Here is a 25921-nt window from a genome sequence, read left to right on the forward strand (position 1 = left end):
GCCAGCCTCTCTTACAGCTTTCCCAAGCCTTTCAGTCTAGCCATCATCCTTCAGGACCCTGCCAGATGTGCTGGCAAGCTCTGCAGGACGGTTCCTGGGACAAAGCTCACATGGGATCCTCTGCTCAAGGCTCATGAAGCAACCAGGGGGCTTGCCTTGGTCTGGGAGTCCTGCAACCCTCCAGGCTTGGTGGAGCTTGGCATGAGCTGCCCTATGGGCATAGGGCAGGGAACAAAACCAGAGGGGCCCTTCCTGGGCAGACAGGCAGTGCCCACCTTTGATGATCCAGGGCAGGTTTACACTGATCATGGGGCAGGTCGCTTCTCCTTTCAGGAAGATATTTTCTGGTTCCAGGTCACCCACTGTAAGCTGGTAAGTCCTGCTGAAAGCTCCTGGTATTCCCGGCAGGTAAGAGAATTTCAGCACTTTGTTCTTGCCAGGTGCAATGGAGCCCTGCAGGGACAGGAGAGGAGGGAGGGAATGCATCAGAGCATTTGATGGGGATGGCTCAGGGGACAGACAGGCTGAGGAGACAGGTTCTCATCTCGAAGAAACCATCAGACCACATCACCTTTGTGATAAAGATATTACAGTGTTGGCTTTCACAACTGTTAAATACATGTGCTTTTCAATGTTGACTTTTGTCAAAGAAGTTTTGCTAAAGTTTAGAGTTCTTTTCATGCAAATGTTCTGTTGTGATACCACTGTTGGTGAAGAGTTGTTGTAATATTAACATTTAACCAGTGAAGGAATGGAAACCTGTTGAATATGTTGAAAAGCAACACATGACCAGCACTAGGACAACTGCACATGCTCCAAAGAGGCGGGACAGAGGAGGAACTACGTTACAATGTTTGAAGATGTATAACCATTTGTAAATATGGATTAGGCTGATGCAATACCCAGGGTATAGAAGGGGTGCTGCTGTGTTGATTGGTGTGCCTCTGGCTGCAGCTAAGCACCCAGCGCTGTTACTTCTGCCTTATTGACTTTGTCCCCTATTGTCTCTTCTTCAATTCTCTTTAAATTTTAACTGAGGAGTGGCCTTCCCTTCTCACACCTTCTGCCTTCCTTGTGCCCAAAAGGTCGAGCCTCTGACCCAGGGCTCATAAGGCTGCAGCCCCAGCACAGCCCGATGTGAGCACAGCTCTGCTGCTCATGGGGTTTGCCCTCTGCCAGCAAGAGCCTGCCTCAACAAAAAAAGGCTCTTCTGCTGCCACTGTGGAAGAGAAGTCCCTGCTCTCAGCAGGGCCAGCAGCTCCTCTCGTCCCCTGTAGGAGACAGGCATGAAGAAATGGGAAAGCCAGTTGCTTTCTCTTCCCACCGCAGGGAGGGACAAAGGCAGGAGTGCTGCTTTGGCTCAAAGACATCCAGGCAGGACTGAGAAGCTTGGACAGTGCTGGGATGCTGCTAATACTTGCTGTGTTTGTGCCTTATTTTTGTCCGAGAAATCTGTCAAAAAGAATTCTCCTCTGCTCCCCTTACAGCAGGACAGGACAGTGACCGACACACCCGTGCCTGCCCTGTGACAGCACAGCCAGCCAACAGCCAAGGCTGTGGGGGAGTCTATCAGGAGAGCACTTGTTTGACCTCCTCTGCCCCCAGCAGAAACTGCTGACAGGCCTCTCTCTCTCATGGCTGGGTTTGGGTTTTCCCCTCTGACTTTCTTCCCCCTTTCCCCCCGGCTCTTTTTTCTCTTTGACACTCTCCTGGGCCACCTGACACAGGGCGGGGGTCAATCACTTGTGCTACTTACACTGGTGGGCCAGACCAGAAACACACCAGGCTGATTCTTGTCTGCAGGGCAAGGGTTTAGCACCCATCTGAATTCAGTCCTGCCAGTGTTCGCCAGGGTGACCACGCTGTGACCAATTTCATTAAATATCTGGAGAGGAGGCACAGGAGAGGGAAGTTACAAACCCAGGCCTGCTGCTGGGAAGCTCCTTCCTCTCTCCTGGGGCTGGAAGCAGACACGTCCTGGGAGCTGGGAGCAGGGACCAGGGAGGAAATAGGGGCACTTGGGAACCGGGGGAACCCCCAGGCCCAGGGCAGCTGCACAGGACCAGGGAGCTCTGGCAGCACACAGAGGTGTGGTAACAACCATGTGAGGGCCAGCAATAAATGAACCAGGGGACACAGGCCCTCTGCACTCTGAGGGGTCACCAACAGCCAGGAGAAACAGAGACAGCACTGAGGCATTCCAGGAGAAAAGGCAACTGCATGCAATTACTGGCAAGCAACATGCATGCAACAAGGGAGTCACACAGGGCAACACAGACAGGGCCAGCAGCTGGAAATGTCTGTGGGCTTTCAACTGAAAAAGACTGACGTGGGGATTTTTCTGGGACACTCTCTCCCACTATGGTGACTGGAAGCCCAACGTCTTCCCTTGATTATTTGTGAATTAAGCAAGAGCATCTCCTTGGAGGTCAGGCTTTAGGAGTGGATCAGCAGAGGGATGTCTCAGAGACATGCCCCTCAGAGCATCCCCACTGGGACCCTGCCTGGCCCAGGAGGCAGTGTTAGGTACCCTGAAAAAGAGGCATTCCCAACATTTGTGGAGATGGCCATTTTAAACCAGCTTGGATGCCGGATGTGTCCCTCAAAGGTTGTACTTCCAAGCCCCAGAGCCAAGAAAGGGGCTGGGAAGGGGAGTGAGGCCTGGACTGAGGCGGGCAGGAACCTGCTGGCCATGGTTCCAAGGCAAGGAGCTGTGCCAGGGGCCACGTGTGGTACCTGGAAGCCACAGTCGATCTCCTGGAGGCTCAGGGAGTAGCTGACCCGTGGGATGATCAGCTCCACCACGTGGCTCAGGCATTGCCCCACGTGGCACAGCGCCTTCACACTGGTGGGGACATCCTGGTGGCCAAAGAAGGTGATGGACACCTCCCGGCTCTCTCCTGGCTGCAGGATACCCGACTGCGGCATGATCCTGAAAGCCTGGATGGAGGACAGGAGAGATGGAGGTGTTGAGCGTGGAAATGGATGCAGAAGAGCATCTTGGAGCAAAGCGCAGCTGTAGCCGGAGGGGCTGTAAGAGACAGTCCGAAGTTCCCCTTATTTGCCTCACGACCGTCACAAGGCCAGAGACCAGGACCCTGAAGACCCTGACTGGAGTTCCTGCCTGGTGGAGGTGGATGCTTGCCAAGTGTGCAGCTGTGTTTGCAGTGCACCATGGTACACTGCTTTGAGCAGGGCCTGGCAAGGAGCGGCTTGCTCTGTACACTTACACCTGCTTCCCGATCCCTGCTCAACACAACAGCCCATGGATTTCCCCACCTCTTGGCCAAATGAACTTTCTGGGGTAACTTTGGTGATCCCCCACTGAAAATTCCTCATCTGCCTCACGACCACTGTGATGGACGGAGATTGAGCTCCCTCCCATGGACTGAGACTGAGACCCCTATAATTCTGGCACAGGGGTGCTGGGCTGACTGAAGTGGGATGTTTGCCAAGTGGTGCCTGCAGGTGTGTTCACTGGACCAAGACTATTTTCCCAGAGAAACCAGTCCTGAAACAATGGGTCCCACTCACTGCTGAGATTGACTTACCCTGTTTCAGAACATGGGCTGTCTGTACCTGTTTTCAATAGGCTCATTCTCCATTGTCTTCTACCTGTTCTCCTCTCGGCAGAGGACTATAATGGACCCCTGAGTTAACCAAGACTTTGAGATTCTCCCTGACGTGACAGATCTACTGGCCGGACCACGAGGGTTTTCGTCTCTCCATTGGTAGCCATATTCCCCCCTTTTCTCTCTCTCTCTCTCTCTATCCTTTTATCTCCTTTCTAATTCCTCTATCACATTTGCTGTGGGCACTCAATAAAAGGTGCATTTGTTTTGATCAATACTGAAATCCCCTCTGTGTTGTTTTTGCACTCTGAGATCAGTTAAACCATCACAACCCCCGCTTGTACGAGCAGACTGGGACAGGGGCCTATTCCCCAAATACAGCCTAAATCATCCTGATCTCATCCTGCATCCATGCCACTGACCAGTGAAGGGACCATGGGGAAAATCTTCTCCCATACTCAGGGATCAATGCATTAATTAATATGCTACACTGAAGTGAACTGGGATGTCTCCTGACAGTAGAAATTCTCTCTGATGCACAACTTCCCTCTAAAAAGCATTTCTTACTGCTTTTAGAAAAGGAGGAGACTCAGAGTGAGAGCTCTTGGAGCTCAGGGAGCTCGGGGAAGGACTCCAGCCCCGCTCATCTGACTCCTGAGGCTTTTCCTCTTTCTCTCTCTGATTGATAGCCTGCTTTCTCAAGGTGCCTCAGGAAAAGCTCCTCCTAAAATTTCCTGTGGACCACCTGATGGGATCCAAGGGGAGCAATGCCCTCCATAGGTGCTGCACAGCATCCTTGGGCAGTCCTACAACATGTCCTGCACGGCCTCTCCAACAACCAGCTGCTTCAGCAGCACTGTGTGATGGGCCTGCAGGGATGGGAGCCCCCTCTGTGGCCAATGCTCAGGGCCACCAGTGGGACTGGGAGCTCCAGCCCTGCTTGCCACACTGACAATGTGCAAGTGAGACAGATCCCCTCTTATCTTCTCTGCTTTGTGGGGAGTGTGCGGCACATCCAGGGAGGATGTGATTCCTGCCAACCCTACTGCAAGGTGAGGGTGTTCAGGAGTTTGTGGAGGCACCTGAAAAACAAGCCATTTTCCATGCTAGGAGGAAGAGACAGCCACCTGGCAAAGTCTCATTTTATGAGACAGCTTCAGGGCCACCAGTGCAATAGCAGCTCTCGGGTGAAAGCAGAGACCTGCAAACAGGTAGTGTGGCTGGCTTGGGAAGAGGCTACATGGAGAGCAGGACTCATCACAGCTTGCGCTGGGAAGGAAGCTGGAGATCTTACCATCATGATGCAGATAAAAGCCTCATCTTACATGGTGAAGAAAACCAGGCAAAAAAATCCCACACTCAACACAGGTCTGTAGGATCTGAGTGGGCTTCTTCAAGAAAACTCTCCTATTTCTCCCTCCCACACACCCCGTACCCAGCCACGGGCCCTGATGCCCAACTGTCAGGGCACAGGACAGCAGGGCAGCAAAAAGGGAGCTCAGCATGAGCGTGCCTTGTTGGTGGCAAGCTGGGGAGGCAACACAAGCAGTAGGTGTACAAGCAAATCTACCTCCGCTCCTGAAGATTGAAGAACATTCTGCTCTTCTTTCAGGGCTTTGGTTGGCTCCTCCACGCTTCTAATGTTGATGCGTCTCCTTCGAGATGCCAAGGAACCAAAAGAGGGTCTCTTCTCCTTTGGGGGTTGCGGTGTGAATTTAGATGGGTAAGGCTGACATCCACCAAGTAACTGAGCTACGGACGTGGACCTGCAGTGGGAGGGAGGGACACCTGCACCAGCAGCTCCTGGTCAGGATGCAGCCCCTGGCTGGGTGCTGGCACCTTGAACTGACAAATGCTTTGATCCAGCCCTTCCCAGTCCAGGCTGGAGCAGGTGTGCTCTAAAGGCAGCCCAGGGATGACACTGAGGTAGCAGCAGTGCAGGCAGCTGCAACTGCTTGCACTGAGCAGCTACAGAGGACAGGGATGAACACCTTGTGGGGAGGCAAAAAGCACAGTGGGAGAGGCAAGGATAGAGAAGGCAAGCAAAAAGGTGAGATTTGAGGCACCAAGGGGCAGATCCAGCCAGTGACGAGCCAGCACAGCAAACCCCAGAGCCCAACGTCAGAAACTCTGCAGCTCCACCAGGTATTTATCAGGAGTGTTCCCCTGACAGTGCTGGGGGGTAGGTTGACATTTTCCAACACTCCCAGGTGATTCAGGTCACATTCCCCATTTTAAATTGAAGCAGGTGCTCAGGGCAACTCTGCCTGTGTTTCTAATGCCACGTGAGGGACACAGTTGAGCGCCTGCCTGTCACCCTGCTGAGCTGCAAGTGCTCCCCACACAGTCAAACACGACCTGGATGCTCCATTCCCAGACAGGCATTCAGTGCCTGCAATGACCTGCTCCCCAAAGAATCACTGTCTTTAGCTTTGTCGCTTGTGACCTAAGGCTGCATTTCATTTCTGCGTGAGGGGCAGTCTCATCATAACCCCCAAGAGATCCCTAATCATCTACTCCACTGTCTTTAGTTCTAATGAATGGTTTGAGGCAACTTCCCCGGACCGTGGTGCCCAGACAATGACATTTTGCACTCTAAAGTAGAAACCCTCTGGGACACAGGAATAGGAGATGATGTGATGAACAAGTCCTGCCGTCAAGCAGTACAGAACTCATAAGGGACATGTTGCAGGGGAAAAGTCAAAAGGAGTAACAAGTGTCCCAAAAAAAGGGAGTGAAGAATCCAAGGTGTACCCTGAATGCTGACCCCTGGGAAAGAAATTGTCCTGGCAGTAAAGGAGCTATCTCAGAAAAGAAGGAAAGGGAAGGGAACAAGACATTCAGCATCAGCCCAGGCACTAGGTAGCTCTTCCTCTGGTGTTGGGACTTTCTGGGCATCCTCCAGCACAATGCCAGGGAGGAAGGCAAGGAGCAGAGAGCAGCAACTGCAGAGAGGACCCATCCCAAAGCAGAGGGGCCAAAAGGGCCTCCAGCAGCACTCTGGGAGCTGGGGCTAGGAGCCCTTCATCGAGGTGGACATTGCCTCAGGCCACAGAGGTCTGAGAAGGCAGCTTTCACTCCAGCTTTCCTTCCCAGGGGAAACCACTGCGGGGGCTACGCAGGTGGAAAACCTATTCCCTGAGCATCCAGCCTGAGCACAGCTGGTCAGTGTTAGCTGAACAAGGAAAAGCCAGAAGCAGTCTGTCAGATCCCAGGCAAACAGCTTTGTTCTTTGCCAAGTACAAACAGGGCACCAGGAAGAAGAGCTCCAAGGAGAGGGCAAAGGTGCACATACCTCAACCTGGGCTCCTGGCTCTCGGACTGGATTGACCAGTGGTAGTGGACAGGAAGTAAGCTGCAGTTGGTCATCTCCAGAGAACGCACTTCTTTCATAGTACCAACCACGCGGCAGCCAAACTTCAGGGTGCTGGGCTGGATTTGGAGATCTGAGAAGCAGGCTTCTTCACGAGGGATTGTATGGGACATCAAGGAGGTGTCAATGAGGCGAGGGATATCGGAGAAGGGAGAGCCTAGGAAAAGGACACAAATGTCCATTGAGGCACCAATTATGGCATGACTCCTGGTGTGAATATCCTGGCAGGATGAAAGTGGGATTGGAGTTTAGCTCTTTATTCTCTGAACTACAGCTCACCCAGAAGCTGCATGAGGAATTAATCATCACTGAGTTCCCTTGGACACTGATTCCAGACTGCAGCCTTGAAAAGGCCCACTCTTAGCCCTGCTCAACACTGTAAGCTTCTCTCTCTGATGGGGAGCAGCTCCCTCACCTGCCCCAAACCAGCACCAGTTTTCTCTCAGTGACGAGTGTGCACCCAGAGCGAGCATTTACTCTGAAAATTCAAGCTGTAAAATTCCCTGTTAAGTCTGCCAACACTACCGTTTTCAGGATATATAAGCAGTGAGTCAACATGAGTTCACACCCATGCTGGCCACTGGGATTACTGCTGCTTTTCTTGTTTCATTTGAGAGGAATAACGGATTTGTCTTTACTAACAAGCTGTGGCTCTACTTGTAGATAAAACTAGCACTGGGAGATAAAAGAAACAATGGGAAGGATTCCACTGATTAACACATGGAAAAAGATATTTGCTTTTACAAATAAACTTTGGGGTTGCTGATAAATGAAATTAGACTTTGAAAGATGAAAGAAACAATGGGAAAGAAAACTCCCTACATTCCATATCAATTAAAAATTAAAAGGGAAGGTTATACATTAGAGGGAAATCTTCAGTATCAGGTGTATCGGAAAGTCTGTACCTCTCAAGTACCTCAGCCAATGGGGAAAGAGAGAAGGGAAATGCAGCTGGGAAATTGGGATAAAAAGGGAGGCTGAGTCCTCCAAAATTTTGAGAGATCCCAGGGGAATGTCCCATGGCCTCTCCCTTTATTCCAATAAAGTAAAAGGACTCCTCTGTCTCCTTTTTGGACATAAACCTCTGATGTTTGTGGATTCATTTTCCTAACACATTTATTCAAAAGGCAATGAGTGCCTCAGTGGTGATGCAGGGTGGGAAAGAAGCAGCTCAGGAAAGGCAATTAGTTTTTTCTAAAAGTTCATTAACTTCCCTGTTATGGGTTTAGGCTTCGTAGGGAACTTTCCCCTTGGTCTGGGAAGGGGGATAGGGGTTTTGGGGGGTTTTAGCCCTGGGGGTGGGCTTTTCCGTTCAGGGTTTTTTGGGAGTTGTGACGTTGATGCTGTGGGCAGCTGTGCAGTGGGGGCTGAGGTTGGGCAGGGAGCAGAGCTTCCCTTCCTCCCGCTGGGGGATCAAAGCTCAGCCGTGCGCTGCTGCGGGAGGTTGTGTTCTTGGCCACGGGACTGCCCTGGCTGCAGCTCAGCACTCTGATCGAACCTGCCTTCCTTCCTGCCTGCCTTCCTTCCCTTCTGCCTGCCTTCCTTCCTTCCCTCCTGCCTTCCTGCCTGCCTTCCTTCCTGCCTGCCTGCCTTCCCTTCTGCCTGCCTTCCTTCCTGCCTGCCTGCCTTCCCTCCTGCCTGCCTTCCTGCCTCCCTACCTTCTCTCCTGCCTCCCCTCCTTCCTTCCCTCCTGCCTTCCATTCTGCCTTCCCTCATGACTGCCTGCCTGCCTTCTCTCATGACTGCCTTCCCTCCTGCCTGCCTTCCCTCGTGCCTGCCTTCCTTCCCTCCTTCCCTCCTGCCTTCCTCCTGCCTTTCCTCCTGCCTTCCTTCCTGCCTTCCCTCCTGCCTCCCCTCCTGCCTTCCCTGCCAGTGCTGGCTGGGAGAGGATCACTGCCCTGCCAGAGCCCACAGCTCCTCCTGCCTGCCATCATAACTACACCAAAGGGGGAAAAACAGCACCTGGTGGGTTGGAAACTTCTGTTGTTGTGTTGTTGTTTGTGCTGATATATTCTAGTAAAGAACTGTTATTCCTTTTCCCATCTTTTTCTCTGGAAGCCTGTAATTTCAAAGGTATAACAATTTGGAGGAAGGGGGATGATCTTTCCATTCCAGGAAGATTCCTGCTTTCCTTGGCAGACAGCTGTCTTTTAAACCAGGACATGGACACCAGAAAATGCTGACTTTCTATTCCTTCCTTTCTATTTGATCTCACCATGGCAAAACACTGCCTGAGGCACCCAGCAGTCTTGGAGCTCACACCCTGAAGAGGCTGCTGTGGCAGACCATGAGTGACAGATACTTTTATCTTTGAGTGCTCCATTTTGGAACACACAGATCCCCCACGCTGTGCCCCAGCCCAGGGAACACTCACCAGGGGAGATGCGCCCACAGTTGAGCTTATTGTCCTCAAGGTATGACCTCAGTTTGGTGACACGCCCCCTGGATGGCAAGGACAGAAGAGGAAATGGCTTGGTTAAAGGGAATTAAAGCAAAGCTGCTGTGGCTCAGAGGTGTAAAACCTGGTGTCAGGACACTGTGGGTTTCAAACCCACACAGCACCATGTGCTCAGCACAGTGCCCCTGTGCACAGGAGGCAGCCAAAGCCAAGTGGCCAGCAGCCAACAGACACTGATGGGGCTTTGGGCACAGGGCAGGCAGGAAAAGCCCCCGGGATGCTGCTGGTCTCATGGAGCACCCCCAACACACACCCAGAAATGGCTCCGTGCCTCAGTTTCCCCAGCTGTAATGGAGGAGCTTTCTCAGGAGAGTGTGACCCACACAATCATTCCCTACAGAGCTTTGAGACATGAAGCCAGGGGAGCCCCTGAACACACACCCAGACATGGCTCTGTGCCTCAGTTTCCCCATCTGCAATGTGATGGACATAAAGGTGTCCCCACAACCTTCTGTAACCAGCCTTTCCTGCTTTGCTACTTCTTAGCTGGAACTGCTGTTCCCATGGAGGAGCTTTCTCAGGAGAGTTTGACTCACACAATCATTCCAGACAGAGCTTTGAGACATGAAGCCAGGGGAGCCCCAAACATCCTCTGAAAAGAGCAGCAACACTTCTACACAGGGCACAGACGAATCCTGTCACCAGTGCACCAGCTGGCACAGCCAAGAGCAATAGCTTCAACAACCAAACAAGGCTGTCCTGAATCTACCACACCACACGTGCTTGAACTCAGTCTCCAAAAGTCGCCAACACCCACTGAAAGCAGCACTTGAAGCTGCACAACACTCATGACTTTGTTTCATGGGTGATGCCAATCAATGCCCACTCTGCCCTTTGGTTAAAAATCAAGGCCCAGTGACCTGTGCCTTCTGTTGGATTCACAGCACTGCCCCTGGCTCTGCTCCACACATCTCAACAAGAGACACCTGCCCTTGCTCAAGGAGAAAGCTGCTGAAACATCCCATGAGCAGTCTGGAGGAGGGACAGAGGAGAATCAATTCTATGATGGTGAAAGGTTCCCTCTTGATTTCCAGAGTGAAAAAGCAGCACTTTTCCTCCAAAAACAAAGCCAGCATACTTGTTTCTCTACTGTGGGCAGACCTACTCACCACTTTTCTCTTGCTCAGTAATAACTTTCTTGTTCTTTTTTAACCATCTCCCTTCTCTCATTGCTATAATCCAGTGCAGATTGCTTTCATTTCTTTGCTGCCTTGACCCAGTGCCTCCCAAGAGCAGCAGCCTAGTTCCAAAGCTGCAGAGCAGCCAGCATCAGCTCTCCTGCTCCCACTGCATTATCCTAGCAGCACAAGGATCAAGCTGGCAGGGAAAAGGCCTCATGCTGCTGTGGTGCTGAGCACTGAGCTCTGCCTCCCCTGTGATCACCCCTTGTCCCTTGTGCTGGGCCAGGATGATCTCTTGCCATGGCACCAGCCCAGGGGATGGTGCCCAAGTCCTTGGCACAGTTCCTGCTGCACAGTTCCCTGACTCCCACATCAGCCCTTTGCAGGCTGTGCAAAGGAGGCACCAGAGCACTCTGGGCACAGCAGCTGGGAGCACGGCTTGTGCCCCACAGCACGGCCATGAGAGGGGAGGTGAGGCTGCTGCTGCCCATCTGGCATGGATTATTAACAGAAGCTTTTACAAACACTGCTGCTGGTGCAGAGTCACCCAGGCTGGCCCATCTCCAAAGCCCTGGGGGCCCTGCACCTTGTTCAGCTGGGACATCCCAGAGCAGCTGCTGCCCAGAGCTGATCCATCCCACTGCCTGCCATGGCCCAGGGCAGAGGGAGATCCCTGCAGGGAGGAGTCATTCCAGCTCCAGGTACCACACAGGGCAGGAAGCATCCTCACACTAAGGCAATGCCAGGATCAAAGCAGAGATTAAGACCTCAGCAAACACCTCTTTTCTCTGCCCAACCCCAAAATGAGGTGGGGGGCGGGAGGAGATGTCCCAGATGTGCCCACCAAGCTCCCAGAGTCCTTACTTGATAGTCAGGATTGCAGACGTAAGAGATCCAGCCACACGGAACTGGAATGCTTCCTTAAACTTCCCCACTACGGTGGCACTGAAGGAGATCTGAATAGTCTGGATCCCACGTGCTTCAATGATGCCCTTCTCGGGTGCAAACTTGAAGCAGAAGCCCACGTTTGCAGTTGAAGGGATATAGCTGAAGGGAGCATCAAGAGCTCCTAGGTTAATCAGTTCCACCTGCAGCAGCAAGAAAGCAAAATGAAATACATGTGGAATCTTCCCTTCTTGTGAATTATTGTCTAATGATACAATTAACACCCAGAAAAGGCAGATGATGCTTTGAATGGCAGAAATTAAAAAAAAAATACAACAGGACAAGTTCTGCCTTTGGTTTTTCATGCAAAGCAGTGGTAGCTCCACATAACTGGAATTCATAACCCTGGGGTTATGCCATGGGCACAGAGCAGTGCATCTCTGGGCAGCATCACCAAGCTCATTGAGACCTGGCCCTGAGAGCAACAGGGGGTGATTGCAGCTGCCTGGTGAATCAGCACAGAGCTGCTGCTGCCCCAGCCTGCACAGCTCCAGCAGTACCATCTACTCGTTCACCTTTTCCCATGTCATGAAAACAAGACATTGATAATGAGGCATCAGCATCAAAATGTACAGACAGCATCATCTTTTGGTTAGAAAAAGACTCAGCATGTCTTTCCCCTCCACAGCCAAGCTTTTGGAAGTGTCTGGCATGATGTAGTGCCTCATTTTCTGTCTCTTTCAGTTGCTCTCTCTTCGTCTTTTTGGCAAACTTGACACTATTGGGGGGGGAGGCAAATAGATAGAAAAATCCTTTGCTTTATTCCCAGGAACACTTTTCTCTTTCTAGAGCCAGACATGCACCAAGGCTGAAGTGTGGGGAGGGCCTGGTCAGCAAGGGAAGGAATTCCCAAGCCCTTTGCAAGGGCCAGCACTGAGCCAGGAGGCTGGATGGCTTTCCTGTGACTTCCAGGAGTAAGCAGGAGACACTTGACTGGAAGCTGTGGACTGAAGCTCAAAGGCAGCCAGTTTGTTCCAGCTGCTTCTCAACAGCCCAGTCCAAAGGTGCCGTGTGTCTGGCACTGCCACAAAAGCCTCTGAACATGCAGCTTTTTGACTCAGTGTTGGTTTCATGTGCCAAGGGGTTGTTTTGCAGGAAGCCTCCCAGCTGATCCCCAGAGCAGGGGCTGGGCCTTCATGAACAACAGACACACCTTTCAGACGCCCTCAGATTTGACCAGTACGTCAAATATTCCCTGCTCACAACTGCCCAGGTTGGCAGGAATTCCACAACTCCACCAGGCTTGCTGCTGCCTCAGGAGCCATCAGGATCCATCCCAAGCCCCGCTGCTCACCTCAGAAACGTGGGTGGTGCCAACAGAAACGTTCCCAAAGTTCAGTGTTTGAGAGCTGAATTGAACCAAGGGTCCTTGGCCTTCCCCTGTGAGGTGCACGGGCATCCTGCTCTCACAGCCTGGGGAGAGATGTCCATTTCAGTACAATCATTCCCTCTGTTACACTGTCTTTTCCAGGCTGCCTCAGTGCTAGTCCCTGACTGAGCTGGATGCAACCAGCTCCTGATGCTGCAGGAGAAGATATGGACCCTTCTCTTCCCTCAGCCTTGGGGCTGATTTCTAATTTCTAACCCATTTCTCGGGCTGATTTTCAATTTCAGTCACCAGTCTGCTGAGTTTAAAACACCTCTGCTGTCCTGTAGTGACAGGCCAAAGAGTAACAGGTATAAATTGAAAGGAAATTTAGGTTAGATATTAGGAAGACATTTTTTACTGTCAGGGTGGTGAGACACTGGAGCAGGTTCCCCAGGGGCATTGTGGAGGTTTCAGCACTGAAAGAGTTCAAAGACAGGCTGGATGGGGCTTGCAGCTACCTGATCTAGTGGGAGGTGTCCCTGCCCAGAGGCCTTTAAGGTCCATTCCATCCTTAACATACTGTGATTCTGTGCTTTCCTTCCCATGCACCGAGAGGAGCTTTGAAATCCACTCTGTGCAGGCACAAGCTCATCAAGAGTTTGACAATTGCCAAACTACCTGGCCCAGTAGCACACGACTCTGTTGCCAAAGTCCCCAACTCCTGACCCTCAGCACTGTGCTCTATTTGCACAGACTGAGAGCTGCAAGGTGACAGCTCCCACACAGGGAGAGAAGCAGGTGCTGGCCAAGGCTGCTCCTTCTACCAACAGCCTGGGCTCAGTGGGGCTCAGCCACCTCTGCTCTGCTGGTGTCTGGGCAGTGGGAGGTGAGCCAGGCTCAGGGAGCACATTTCTAACTCATCTCCTGCTGCCTGATGATGGATCCATGTCAAATGGACCCATCCTGGAGATCAGTGGCCTAGAGGGGCTTAGTGCTGGTTCACTAAAGTTGTTCTGCTCTGTAGCTCTCTGGCCTTTGAGGAAATGCCAGCAAAGCCATGGCACGAAAACCTCTCCCTGCACTGCCTGGGTTGTTCTGGCATCAGTAACCCTCACACAGGTGTTCTGTTCTGGGATCAGTAACTCACACACAGGTGTTCTGTTCTGGGATCAGTAACCCTCACACAGGTGTTCTGTTCTGGGATCAGTAACCCTCACACAGGTGTTCTGTTCTGGGATCAGTAACTCACACCCAGGTGTTCTGTTCTGGCATCAGTAACCCTCACACAGGTGTTCTGTTCTGGGGTCAGTAACTCACACACAGGTGTTCTGTTCTGGGATCAATAACTCACACACAGGTGTTCTGTTCTGGGATCAGTAACTCACACCCAGGTGTTCTGTTCTGGCGTCAGTAACTCACACACAGGTGTTCTGTTCTGGGATCAGTAACCCACACACAGGTGTTCTGTTCTGGGGTCAGTAACTCACACCCAGGTGTTCTGTTCTGGGATCAGTAACCCTCACACAGGTGTTCTGTTCTGGTAGTCTGGGATCAGTAACCCTCACACAGGTGTTCTGTTCTGGTAGTCTGGGATCAGTAACCCACACACAGGTGTTCTGTTCTGGGGTCAGTAACTCACACCCAGGTGTTCTGTTCTGGGGTCGGTAACTCACACACAGGTGTTCTGTTCTGGTGTCAGTAACTCACACACAGGTGTTCTGTTCTGGCATCAGTAACCCTCACACAGGTGTTCTGTTATGGGATCAGTAACCCACACACAGGTGTTCTGTTCTGGGATCAGTAACCCACACACAGGTGTTCTGTTCTGGGATCAGTAACCCACACACAGGTGTTCTGTTCTGGGATCAGTAACCCTCACACAGGTGTTCTGTTCTGGGATCAGTAACTCACACCCAGGTGTTCTGTTCTGGCGTCAGTAACTCACACACAGGTGTTCTGAGCCCTGGCCTTGCATGGGAGACTCCCTGGAAGCTGCAGGGCCACTGGGGATGTGCCAGCACTGCCCTGCTGACCAGGGACGCTTCCCAGCAGTTCCGTGGGAGCCCAGTGGGCTCAGGCTTGCACCATGGCTGCACTGAGGGGGAGAGAAGCAGGGCACAGGAGCTGTACCTGAGATGCTGCAATAAGCCACACTTTGATACTCCACTGCTTCCAGGGGTTTGAAAGTCATGTTGATTTGGGCCAAACCATCCGGCTCGATTTCTCCCTCCTACAACAGAAAGAAACGGCAAAACATTTCTCTTCAAACTTCACATTTCTTGTTTTCAACCATAGTCCTGTAAGCCTTTGTGTAGAGCATCAGTGATGAGTGAACAACACAAGGAGCCCAAGGAAACCCTCCAAAGCCAGCTCAACACAGTGCTGGAAGCTCTCAATGCTGGTCAGCTGCCACTCTCCACAATTTCCTACTGCTCTGACACAAGCTCTTGCTCACATCATGCTGCTGTCACCTACAGTGGGATGTAACTGCCAATGTGCACTGGTGGCTCTTCACAAGGAGAGATCATGATCCCCTCCCTCAGAAATAAAAATATTAGTTTAACCTGTTTTGAAAGAAAGCAGAGGTTGGGGTTATTCTGGGGTCTACTCCAAGATGAGAAGGGATTTTGCACTGTGCAGACACCAGGCATTCATCATCTCTCACAATGCTAGTACTCAGCATCAGGGCTCTGGCTGATGGCAGCACGTGGCAGTTTGCTTGCAGAAACAGAAAAGGAAAAGGTTTTCTGTCCCTGTGTTCAGGAGAACTCAAAAGGCCCAGTGAAACCTTCCAGCCTTGTGTCCAGGCTCACAGATGACACTGGAAGGGACACTCAGAAATAGTGCAAGGCGTGGTTACAGGAGGCCATTGGCATTTCTGGGATTAACCTTGGGTGAGTTTGGCCTCCTTTTCCCAGCAAACCATTGCAAGCTTCAGGTCAGAATGTGAGTTGGCAGTGCTCCAACAGCCTCTGCTGAGCCCCACGTGTGGGGGCAGCCCCTGCCTACAAGAACTGCTCCCTGTGACACTGCAAGGACACGCACAGAGTGCCCTGAGCTCCAGCCCTGGCAGCAGAGCTCGGCTTTGTCAGGCTCCCAGCCCTGCCTTGACCCTCCAGGGCAGAAATGCTTTTAGCATTTTAGCATTTTTAGGCGAGCTCTGCAGCTGCACCAGAAACTCCATGCCCTCCCTCCCAGCACATGGGGCCAGCTGAGGATCTGCCAAGTGACCACAGCCAGGGTTGGAGTGGGTGGGAGGAGGAAGACGGGGAGGAGGAGGAGGAGGAAGAGGAGGAAAATGAGGTTCTCAGCTATCACTTACCATTGGCTCAATGAAAAAAACGTCATCAGAGAACATGGGGTCTTGGTGCACTTTTGCCATCTCCCGCGGGGCCCTCCGGAGGGCAGTACGATCTTCACAAGCGCCCTTCTCCTTCCCTGTTTCTTTCTCCTCCATTAATTTTTCCTGCCACAGCTCTCTCTGTGACTGCTGAATAAGATGCTGCCTGCAGCCAGAGGAGAGACAAAGCCAGCAGGTCGTTCAATAAGCCACAGATTTGCAGAGAGAAGTGCAAGTGCAGGAGAGCAAAGCACCTGGGGAGGAGCAGCAGTGTGACAGATGAGCAGTGTCACAACTGACTCTCACCATTAACAGACAAATACCATGTCTATAGGTTAAGAAAAGGGTTTTTTACCCCCCGAGTTGTTATCAAGGGACAGCTGGGGTTGGGATATTTGGGAGGGTCAGCTTGTCACCATGGTGGCATCTGACCTCAAATCAAGATTGGAGGAAGTAAACTCCACCATTGGACAGCAAAGAAGGGGTCCATGGAGAGAATTTTCGGAGGGGCTAAGGGGTTAAAAGGCAAAACCTCCATTGTGTGGGTGAGCACATGGTGGGGAAAATCCTTCCGTAACATCTTCTCTATCCAGTCGTCTGTTGTATTTTTGATAAGGTTTAATCAACTTTTCTAAACTTATGGAAAGTGAGTGGCTATTTCTCACAAGCAGCCGCTCCCCAGCAAGGGCTGACCCCAAGCCCTGGGAGTTTCAGAGGGATCAGAGGATAACTTGTTGTTCACTGGCATAGCAGGTAGTTTTACTCCACACCTGCAGGCTCGGGAGAGGTTTCCAAAGCCAGAATCCCTCAAGGGAACCTCCTGGCTCAAAGCCTCTGCCAAAACTGAGGGACAATCCACCAGCCGCTTCAAGTGGCTTTTCCTCCCACTGAGCTGCTGGGGGAGGCAGATAAAGATTATGGAGCAGGACTTCCCTGGGGAGGAGAGACAGAACTGGGTTGCAGCTCCATGTTACCAGCACTGTGAAAAATGCCTATTATATTATTGGCTTTTTGCAAATATTAAAATGAATACTATATGTGTGATGTTGGAAAGTTGTGTTGCATTAATCCTTTTTTACAGTGCTGTACTAATCTTTTTAAGTAGTGTGGTGCATATAGTTTTAGGCTACGGAAACTATGTGGTGTAAGATCCTTTTTCTAACTAGTTCAAGGAGAGATAAAAGCAACAAGACACCCAAAATCCCAAGAGAAGAATTATTGCCTCCTTATTGGGGAGAACCAGACTTAGAGGGACCGAGATAACTGATCTACAAGATGAGGGAAGAAGCTGACAATAAACAGAAAACACCCTTTCTTTGAAAAGAATGTTTCCATCATGTATGAGATATATGAATATGCAACAGGCTATTGCTTTTAAGGGTTAATCCTTTGGTAGCAAAACATGTTCTGTGGCAGAGCAGAGCACCCAGATATCTGTAATTCTTTGCTATTTTATTGTCCCTTTATTGTCCTAACTCTGATTGTCCAAATTCTTATTGCTCTAATTTTTATTACTATTTTTATAACTATTTTATTACTATTAAACATTAAAAAATTTTAACATTTTGATTGGTGTTTTTCACAAGCATCACTCTTTGTTTCTTCCATTTTGGACCTGCCCTGTTCCCTACTCTGCCTTTCACAAGAGCATCCCAGAGCACTTCCAAAGGAAATTGATTAATTCAGGCGCCACACCCCTTCAGAGTGACATTCAAGGTTCTATATGCATGAAAACAGAGGCTCTGAGATGGGAAGAGACTTTGTTGTGCAGGAGGGAGACAGCAAACTCCTAGAGAGATCTTTTCACGATCCAGAGCTTTTTGGCTCCCATCCCAGTGCATGGTAGTAGAATGTCCTGAGAGGGAAAGGATCCTGCACGATCTCCTCTCCTCAAAAAGTCCTCTCTGCTCTGAGACCTCAAAAGCTGCTCTGACAGCAGGACAGTGGCCTTGGAGCTACAACCATGCCTAAGACTGGAAGGAAGGAAGAGCAAAATGTCCTGGTGGCAGTCTAGGACACAAACTGGCACAAAACCAGATGCAATTACAAAAAATCCCCACAAAACCAAAACCAGGTTGAAGTTTACTTTGAGGAAACCTAATTGCTTCTGACAGGAAAGTGGATCACCTGGGGTGCAGGCTGAGGCAGGAAAGTGGGAAAAAATTGAAATAAACAGCCCAGGGAAGTAGCCAGAGAAGGTCATGGGATTTCTTTTTAACACCCAGAGCTTGTATGGAAGTCAGACACTGTGCAAGGAGATCGAGAACAGTGGGAAACCAAGAAGCCCAGGGCACTAAAGGACCCTCTCACCAGCCATTCAGGTGGGCAAGGGTTGATCTCCTGCTCCTTTGCAGGCAATTTAAAATGGCTCTGGGGAGTGCAAGTGACCTGGTCCACAGCAAACAGGGCTAGCCATGGCAGTTTTGGCCCAGCACTTTTGGCCCGGCATTTTCCAGTTTTTGCATGGCAGTTGGCACAAACAGGCTGAGCAGAAAGGGTGCAGCCACCCATCCTCCTTGTGTACTGGGTTGTGCCTTTTTGCTGCTTGTGAGGTGCTTGCCTTTTTTTTTTTCCTTCTTTCTTTCTTCTCTCTGCTTTCCCCCACCCCTCACCCCTCAGCTATGGTTTACAAATGATGAAAAGCCATTGCTGCTGCTGCTGCTGCTGCCAGCAGGAGTGTAGGAACCCAAAGAGAACCCCCCAGGAAGGACGCAGCTGTCCAGGCCCCTGGCTGCAGGGAGGGTCTGAGTCTGGTGTTAATATCAGAGGACAGTGCAAAAGACACCTGAGTGTGGTGTGAGCAGCTGAATGGTCTGCTCTGTCCAGTGGCAGAGCTTAAGGAAGAAGTGGAAAGGCTGAGGAGCGTTAGGGAGAGTGAAACAGAAATAAACTGTTGTGGAGTTACACCTGTCCAACCCTGAAAGAAGCTCAGCAGGAGTCAGAGGAGCCCTGCCCTTCCTGGGATCAGGCAGAAGGAGCAGACCTAGGAGACAGTGGGGAATGGAAGTGGGCCTCTACTGGGCAGGTAATAAATCCCATCCTGACCCCCATCACCTGCCCAGGTGCCCTGACAGGACAGGTATGAGGCCCTGGCTCCAGAGGTTCAGGCAGATGACAGTAAAGAAAAAATTCAGTCTGGAGAGTTTCCCAGCTGCACTTGGTCTGTCAGACAGAGCACAGACTCAAGTATTGAGAAGAAAAGAAGGGTAGTGGCAGTAGGTGACTCCCTTCTAAGGGGAGCTGAGGGCCCTGTCTATTGACTGGATCCATTCCACAGGGCAGTCTGCTGCCTCCCTGGCTCCAGGTACTGGATATCACCAGGAAATTCCCTACTGACTAAATGAACTTCATCTGTTCACCTTCATCTGTTTGGGCTACAGTGACCGGGAAATAATAGAGTTCTCAATATTTGGTGAAAAGAGAAGGGGATCAATAAAACTTCCACTCTGGCCTTCTGGAGGGCAGATTCGGCCTGTTGAAGAGACTGATTTGGAGAGTACCCTGGGAAACTGCCCTTAAAAACAAAGGGCTGCCATGGTGATGGCTGTGAGGTCACCGCCCCTGCAGCAGCCTGGCTGCCCTCAGCAGACATTCTGGCCAGAAGCGTAGTGAGGGCACCCAGCACATCAGAGAACCCACACAACAGGAATTCCGTCCTCGGGGATGAGAGGGTTTCACTGGGTCAGGCTGCATAAAGGTCCTGCTCTTGGAGAAGTCCTGGGGTTGGGAATCCACTTTTCTGGGAAAACAGTTGCAGTTTTGTGCTGCTTTCATAATTGTAAAATATTTCCTCGTTTTAACAAATGTAAATCCACCCTCATTCAGTTTAAAGACATTGACCCTTTTTCTCTCACTGCAAGATTTGGGAGAAAATAATTTCGACCACTGTTCTTCTATTTTCACAGACCTTGGAGAGGACCCAAAAATCTCCCAAGATGGGGTTTGGAGGCCTCATCACATAATCAGCGGGAGGAGGCTGCAGGCTCTGGGCTCAGGGGTGTGGAGACTGAGGACAGAACAGGAGTAGACTGGGAGGGAGTAAAGGGTGGTTTCATAGAGGCTGGAGCTTCTCTTCATAGTGGGAATGAGCCTGAAGAAGAAATAATTGTGCTAAGGGCAGCTGGGGAGGCCCAGACTGGACAGCGGGAGAAAGGAGTTTCCCTGCCAGGGCAGGGCTGTGGTGCAACACATCCCCCAGAAGTCACCTGGAGCAGTCCAAGGCTTTGTGTGGGCAGGCAGAGGCAGGCAGGAGGCAGAGCTGTCAGCAAAGGAAGGAGTCATCCAGGTGGGGCAGCCAGGGGATGACGACAGCCTGCAGGGACAGAAGCGCAGGTTTGCTCAGCATCAGAGACATCTTTCCCTTGCTTGTCCCCACCTGTCATCACTGCCTCCAGTGTTGTTCTCTGGCTGCAACCTGGGGACACTTTCTCAGTCCTGTCCCTCAGAAGGATTGGTTTAAAGTATGAGAAACTTCTGTGTTTCAGGCTCTTTTTGAGTCCCTGAGAAGTTCTCTGAGCACACACTGAGGTACTGAGTCTGATGCAAAGAGCACCAAAGCCCCAGAGGGTCATTAAAGTCCTTGTGCTCTGTCTGTGCTGCTGAGCTGGGCCGGGCTCCTGGCCCAGAGGCAGCTCCTGGCAAGGGCAGCACTGCAGAGAGACAGCTCTGGCCAGGAGCAGCTCCTGTGCACGGCCCAGGAGGGCTGGGGCACTGCCAGGGCAGCTCAAGGACACGAGCAGGGCACAGGCAGAGCTGACAGGGGCTCAGCACTGGCAGGGGCTGGGGGATGTCCCAGAGGGGGCTGTGTCACAGCGGCACCTCTGTGGCTGTGTCCTAGAGGCACAGAGCAGCTGTGATGTCAGCAAGGGGCTGTGTGACAGCACAGAGTGGGCTGTTTGAGGTCACAGGTTGGGCTATGACATCACAGAGTTTGTTGTGAGAGGTCACTGAGTAGCTACAGCATCATAGAGGGGATTCTGTGACATCACACAGCAGGCTGTTACTTCATGATATGGCTGTGTGACATCATAGATCAAGCTGTGAGGTCAAAACTTGTGCTGTGACATTAGAGAGTGGCAGTATCACATCATAGAGAGGTTTTTGTGACATCACTGAGGGGGTTGTGACATCACAGAGCTGGCTGTGATGTCATAGAATAGGGTGTGAGGCCATGGAGCAAACTCTGCCAACATGGAAAGTGGCTTTGTGACATCAGAGAGTGGGTTGTGACATCGCCGTGTGACTGTGTAACATCACAGAGAAGGCTGTGACATCACAGAGTAGGTGTGTTTCATCTCAGAGTTGCCTTCGACATCGAGGAGTAGGCTCTGTGACATAAATGGCTGGACATCATAGAACGGATTATGCCATCACAGGGTATATCTCTGACATCCCAGAGGGGTTGTGACATCACAGATCAGTTTGTGACATCATTGAATGGCTGTATGTATACTCCCAGGGTAGGTTGTGTGATATCACAGAAGAATGTGTGGCATCATCCTGTGGGCTGTGTGACATCACAGATCAGCTGTGTGACATCACAGGAGCTGTAAGACATCACAGGGGGCTGTGTGACATCACAGATCAGCTGTGTGACATCACAGGAGCTGTGTGAGGTCACTGGGGAGGTCCCTCTGCCCCAGCCCCCCCATCACAGTTCCCCCAGAGCAGTCCAACCATGCTCGTGCACAGTGGGGTCTCCTGACCCCCCGGGTCCCCCCACCCCCGGTTCCGCAGCCTCCCCCAGAGGATGTTCCACGAGATCAACCCCAGAGCCTGACATGGGGACAGGGGGTCGGGGCCCTGGTGGGGGGACAGGGGGACAGGGACCCCCCGGCAGCGTCCTCGTGTCCCCCAGGGCCAGAGCCTGGGCCAGGGCTCTTTAACCCTCTTATGCATGAGCGCTTGAGAGCGCGCAAAAAATCCCCAGCAAGGGATCAGCAAAAACCAGATTTAATATTAAGGGACAGCAGCTCAAAGTTCCTTGGCAAGAGTCACTCTGTTCCTGAATGGGCAATTCAGGCACACAAAGGAAACAAAGAAACAACAAAGCCAAAACAAATCCAGCCAATCAAACCAGAAATGAAACAAGAACTCTCCCTGTGTGTGTGAGTGTGCCAAAAGGGCAGTGAAGGCAAGGATAAAAGGAATATGGCCTAAAAGCTTAACACAGCTAAAACCTAACAGGACTAAACCTTGACTTCTACCTCGAACTTCACAATTTAGCAAAAGAACAAAGCTTAACAGTATTTCACCTAACTTGCAACCTATGCCATACCAATTTAATAGAGAAATAACACTTAACAGTATTTAACTCAGCTTATAACTTATATTAAACATAACAACATAGCAAAGGAGCAACTCTTAGCAGCATTTAACTTCACTTAGACCTTGTGATAAGTCACCTCACTTACAGGCCTGGCTGACTCAGCTATCCAAGGCACTCCAACCCCTCCGAGAGCAGCATTTCTGCCACATTTCCCCAGCACAGGCACTCCTGTGTGCACACAGACACAAAGAGTCAGTGCAAGGCACCTGTGAGAAATTCCCCTGAGGGCAGGAAATGCTCCCTGTGGATGCTTTGGCATCTCCCCAGTGGGTGAAGGGTTGAGCCGGGAGGAGTGGGGGGATCGGCCCAGGCTCCGTCGTTGTTCAGGATCCCCGAGTGCATCAAATGGGAGAGTTCCCGGCTGGGAGAGGCCCCACTCAGAGGGAGTCGCTGGCCCAGGAGAGCTCCAAGGGGTTCCTTTTGCAGCGCTGTTTGTAGGGCCCCAAGAGTGGGGCTGCAGTCACAGCAATGGTTCCTCCTGGCCGCACTTGGCATCAACAGCTTTCTTTGGCAGTGTGAGAACAGGCATGTTGTGCCCCTGAGGGAACAAAACCAGTTCCCAGGGCTGCTCCTACAGCAACCAGGAGCTGGTTGGGCAGCAGCAGTGCCTGGAGCAGACAGTGTTTGTGCTGAGCTGCAGAAGAGCTGAGCCCAGGGGCTGTTGGCCAAGGCCGAGGCCCAAGGAGCATTTCTCAGCTGGCAGGGCGGCCTGAGAAGGGGAGGGGGGAATGTAGCAGCACAGGGCCCATGGAACCAAGGGACCATTGTGACACTGTGGGTCCCTGTGAGACCAAGGGACCATTGTGACACTATGGGGCCTTGTGACACCAAGGGACCATTGTGACATTGCGGGGCCACATGGAATCATGGAGAGCACTGTGACATCGCTGGGCTCATGGAACCAAGACGACTGTACTGATACTGTGTGACTCCATGGAATGTAGGTATCATTGTGACACTGAGACGCCCCATCAAACCAAGGGTCCATTGTAACATCGTGGGGCCTCCTGCAACCGTGGAGACCATTATGACACTTTGCGGTGTCATGGGACCAAGGGGCCACTGTGACACTGAGGGGACTCCAGGAAACCAAATGTCCCTTGTGACATTGCAAGGCCTCGTGGAACCATGGAGGCACCATTAAGTGACTTTACAGCCTCATGGAACCATGGGGCCGCTGTGACAAGGAGGGGACTCATGGAATCATGAAGATACTATGGGGCCCTATGGAATAAGCAAAGCATTTTGATACTGTGAGACCTCATGGAACCAGTGAGACCATTGTGACCCTGGGGGTCCCCACAGAACCAAGAGGAACATTGTGATACTGTGGGGCCTTGTGAAACCAAGAGGCCTTTGTGACACTGCAGGGCTGGAACCAAAGTTCCATTGTGACATTGCAGGGCCTGGTCGCATCAGTGCTCCATTGTGACACTGGGCAACCAAAGGAGACAATTGTGACACTCCAGGGCTCATGGAACCAAAGCTCCAGGGCGACACAGAGGGGCCTCCTGTCATCAATGGTCCATTGTGACACTGTGGAGCCAAAGGAGACCATTGTGACACTGCAAACCCCCAGGGTCCAAAGGTCCATTGTGACATTGCAGTGCTCATGGAACAGAGGAGTCACATGTCATTGTGGGGCCTAGGGAACCACAGAGACCATTGTGACAATGCAAGGCTTCATGGAACCCAGGCATCGTTGTGACGTTATGAGGCACCATAAAACTAAGGGAACACGGAACAAGTCTGGCTGGTTTGGCCTTCCGGGCCCCCTGAATGGTCCAGCTGACCTTGGTATGTTGAGAATCTCCTGTTACCTCCTACTGAAACACTGGGGCTCCGTGCTTTCCTTCCTATGGAAAAGAACTCTCCTTCTCCTCCAGGCACACATGGCCAGAATTCAGATTTCACCTCCAAATTTCTTTATATCAAGGAATTCTTTCCACAGGAATATTGCCAGGACAAGTCTGGCTGGCAGTGGTTTCATGGTCACTTCCCATCTGTCTTCAAAACACTGGTGAAGGCTCCGTGCTTTCCTTCCTATGGGAAAGAACTGTCCTGCTTCTCCAGGCACCCATGGCCAAGACTGGGGTTCCATCTCCAAAATTCCCTAAATCCAAAGACTGCTCCCAGACAAAATCTGCCATTCCTGACAACTCTGCTGGCCTTGGCCTAGTGAGGCTCTCACCTGCCTTCCAAACACTGGGGCTCTGTGCTTTCCTTCCAATGGAAAAGAACTGTCCTTCTTGTCCAGGTGCCCATGACCAGAATTGGGATTTCGCCTCCAACATTCCCTATTGTGACAGACTGGAGGAGATTGTTGGCTGGAAACATTTCACGTGTGGGGGAGGAAGGGGCAGGTCCAGCTTTGCCCTGGAACCCCAGCACTGCCCTGCTCTGGAACCCCAATCCCCCCAGAGCCTCTATCCCAGCCCAGCAGTGGCTGCCAGTCCCTGGCACAGCACAGGCAATGCTCCACAGCCACCTCTGGAGCCACCAGCCCAGCTCCTGAGTGACCAAATGAGCCCAAGTCTCACCTGGGGGAAGGGCCCAGGAAGATCAAGGGGTATTGAAGGCTGACCACAAGGCAAGCACACATCTTGACTCTACCTCCTCTTGGAATTTCTGTCTGAACACGGCTGGAATCCAGGAGGCGGTAGCTGTGTGTGTGCTCCTCTGTATCTTTCTTACTTTTTTTCTCTCTCCCTGTCTGCTTCTACTTTATATGCCCCTTGGAAATTTTGATGAACTTAAAATTGAACAGCTTAGAGTTTGCGAAGTTGAATGTGCCAAATTAATGCTTTGAAAAGTGTTTTTTCTTGATTTAATGTCATAATAAACCTTTTCCCAAAGTTTCTCTGATTTTCTAAAGTTGCCAGTAAAGGCTGTATTGCTCTTTTGAGCTTTTCAGAATCTCTTGCTGGTATTTCTCCAGGGAGTCCAACTCAGAGGACACAAACAATTGTAATTCCTTTTAAATGTCTCCTTGAGAGAGTTTAGTGGATGGGAGTCAGGGCTTGTCTGTCCTGCTTGGCACAGCCCAGGCAGGGCTTTCCCAGCCACATTCCACATTCCATTGCCCAGCTGGAGCCGCTGCTGCCTCTGAGTTCTGCTGGCCCAGCCCCAGGGACGCTCTCCTTGTCTGCCCATTCCCCCACGGTCTCTGGGCAGGGATGGCCTCAGTGGGGGCTGCTGACATCCTCAGCAACTTGGAGCCTGCTGCTGGATTTCACTGCTCCAGAGGCTTGTTCAGCCTGTAGCTCTTCAGTGCAGGAATTCAGTGTCCCAGGGCTCATTAACATTCAGAACACCTTAAAAATCCAAGACTCTGGGAAGAATTTTTTTCAAATAAACCTTTCAAATAATTTAATTTGTGGTTATTAGACAGATTTCAGGAGTGTATTGAAACTGAATACATTCTATTTTAAAAGACAGTGAGAAATCAATTTTTTAGGTCCTGTGTAGTTTTTTT

At 51.3% G+C, this 25921-nt stretch overlaps 2 protein-coding genes across 2 annotated transcripts in view; one reads left to right on the forward strand and one right to left on the reverse strand.

The window, feature by feature from the left end:
• The window catches only part of LOC135287739 (hydrocephalus-inducing protein homolog), a 40418-nt gene extending 24114 nt beyond the window's left edge, over positions 1-16304 (reverse strand). The window contains exons 1-10 of the mRNA XM_064400969.1: positions 16101-16304; positions 14909-15008; positions 12764-12882; positions 11389-11612; positions 9320-9387; positions 6868-7102; positions 5143-5338; positions 2737-2940; positions 1757-1885; positions 276-453 (exon numbers count right to left, since the gene is read on the reverse strand). Of these exons, the coding sequence (XP_064257039.1) occupies positions 276-453; positions 1757-1885; positions 2737-2940; positions 5143-5338; positions 6868-7102; positions 9320-9387; positions 11389-11612; positions 12764-12882; positions 14909-15008; positions 16101-16235 (1588 nt within the window). The 5' untranslated portion in view covers positions 16236-16304. The remainder of the gene's footprint in view (positions 1-275; positions 454-1756; positions 1886-2736; positions 2941-5142; positions 5339-6867; positions 7103-9319; positions 9388-11388; positions 11613-12763; positions 12883-14908; positions 15009-16100) is intronic.
• LOC135287768 (zinc finger protein OZF-like) overlaps positions 1-25921 on the forward strand; it is a 218462-nt gene that overhangs the window by 39750 nt on the left and 152791 nt on the right. The window lies entirely within an intron of this gene.

The sequence above is a fragment of the Passer domesticus genome, chromosome 31 (assembly GCF_036417665.1).
Source record: "Passer domesticus isolate bPasDom1 chromosome 31, bPasDom1.hap1, whole genome shotgun sequence".
NCBI classification, from domain to species: domain Eukaryota; kingdom Metazoa; phylum Chordata; class Aves; order Passeriformes; family Passeridae; genus Passer; species Passer domesticus.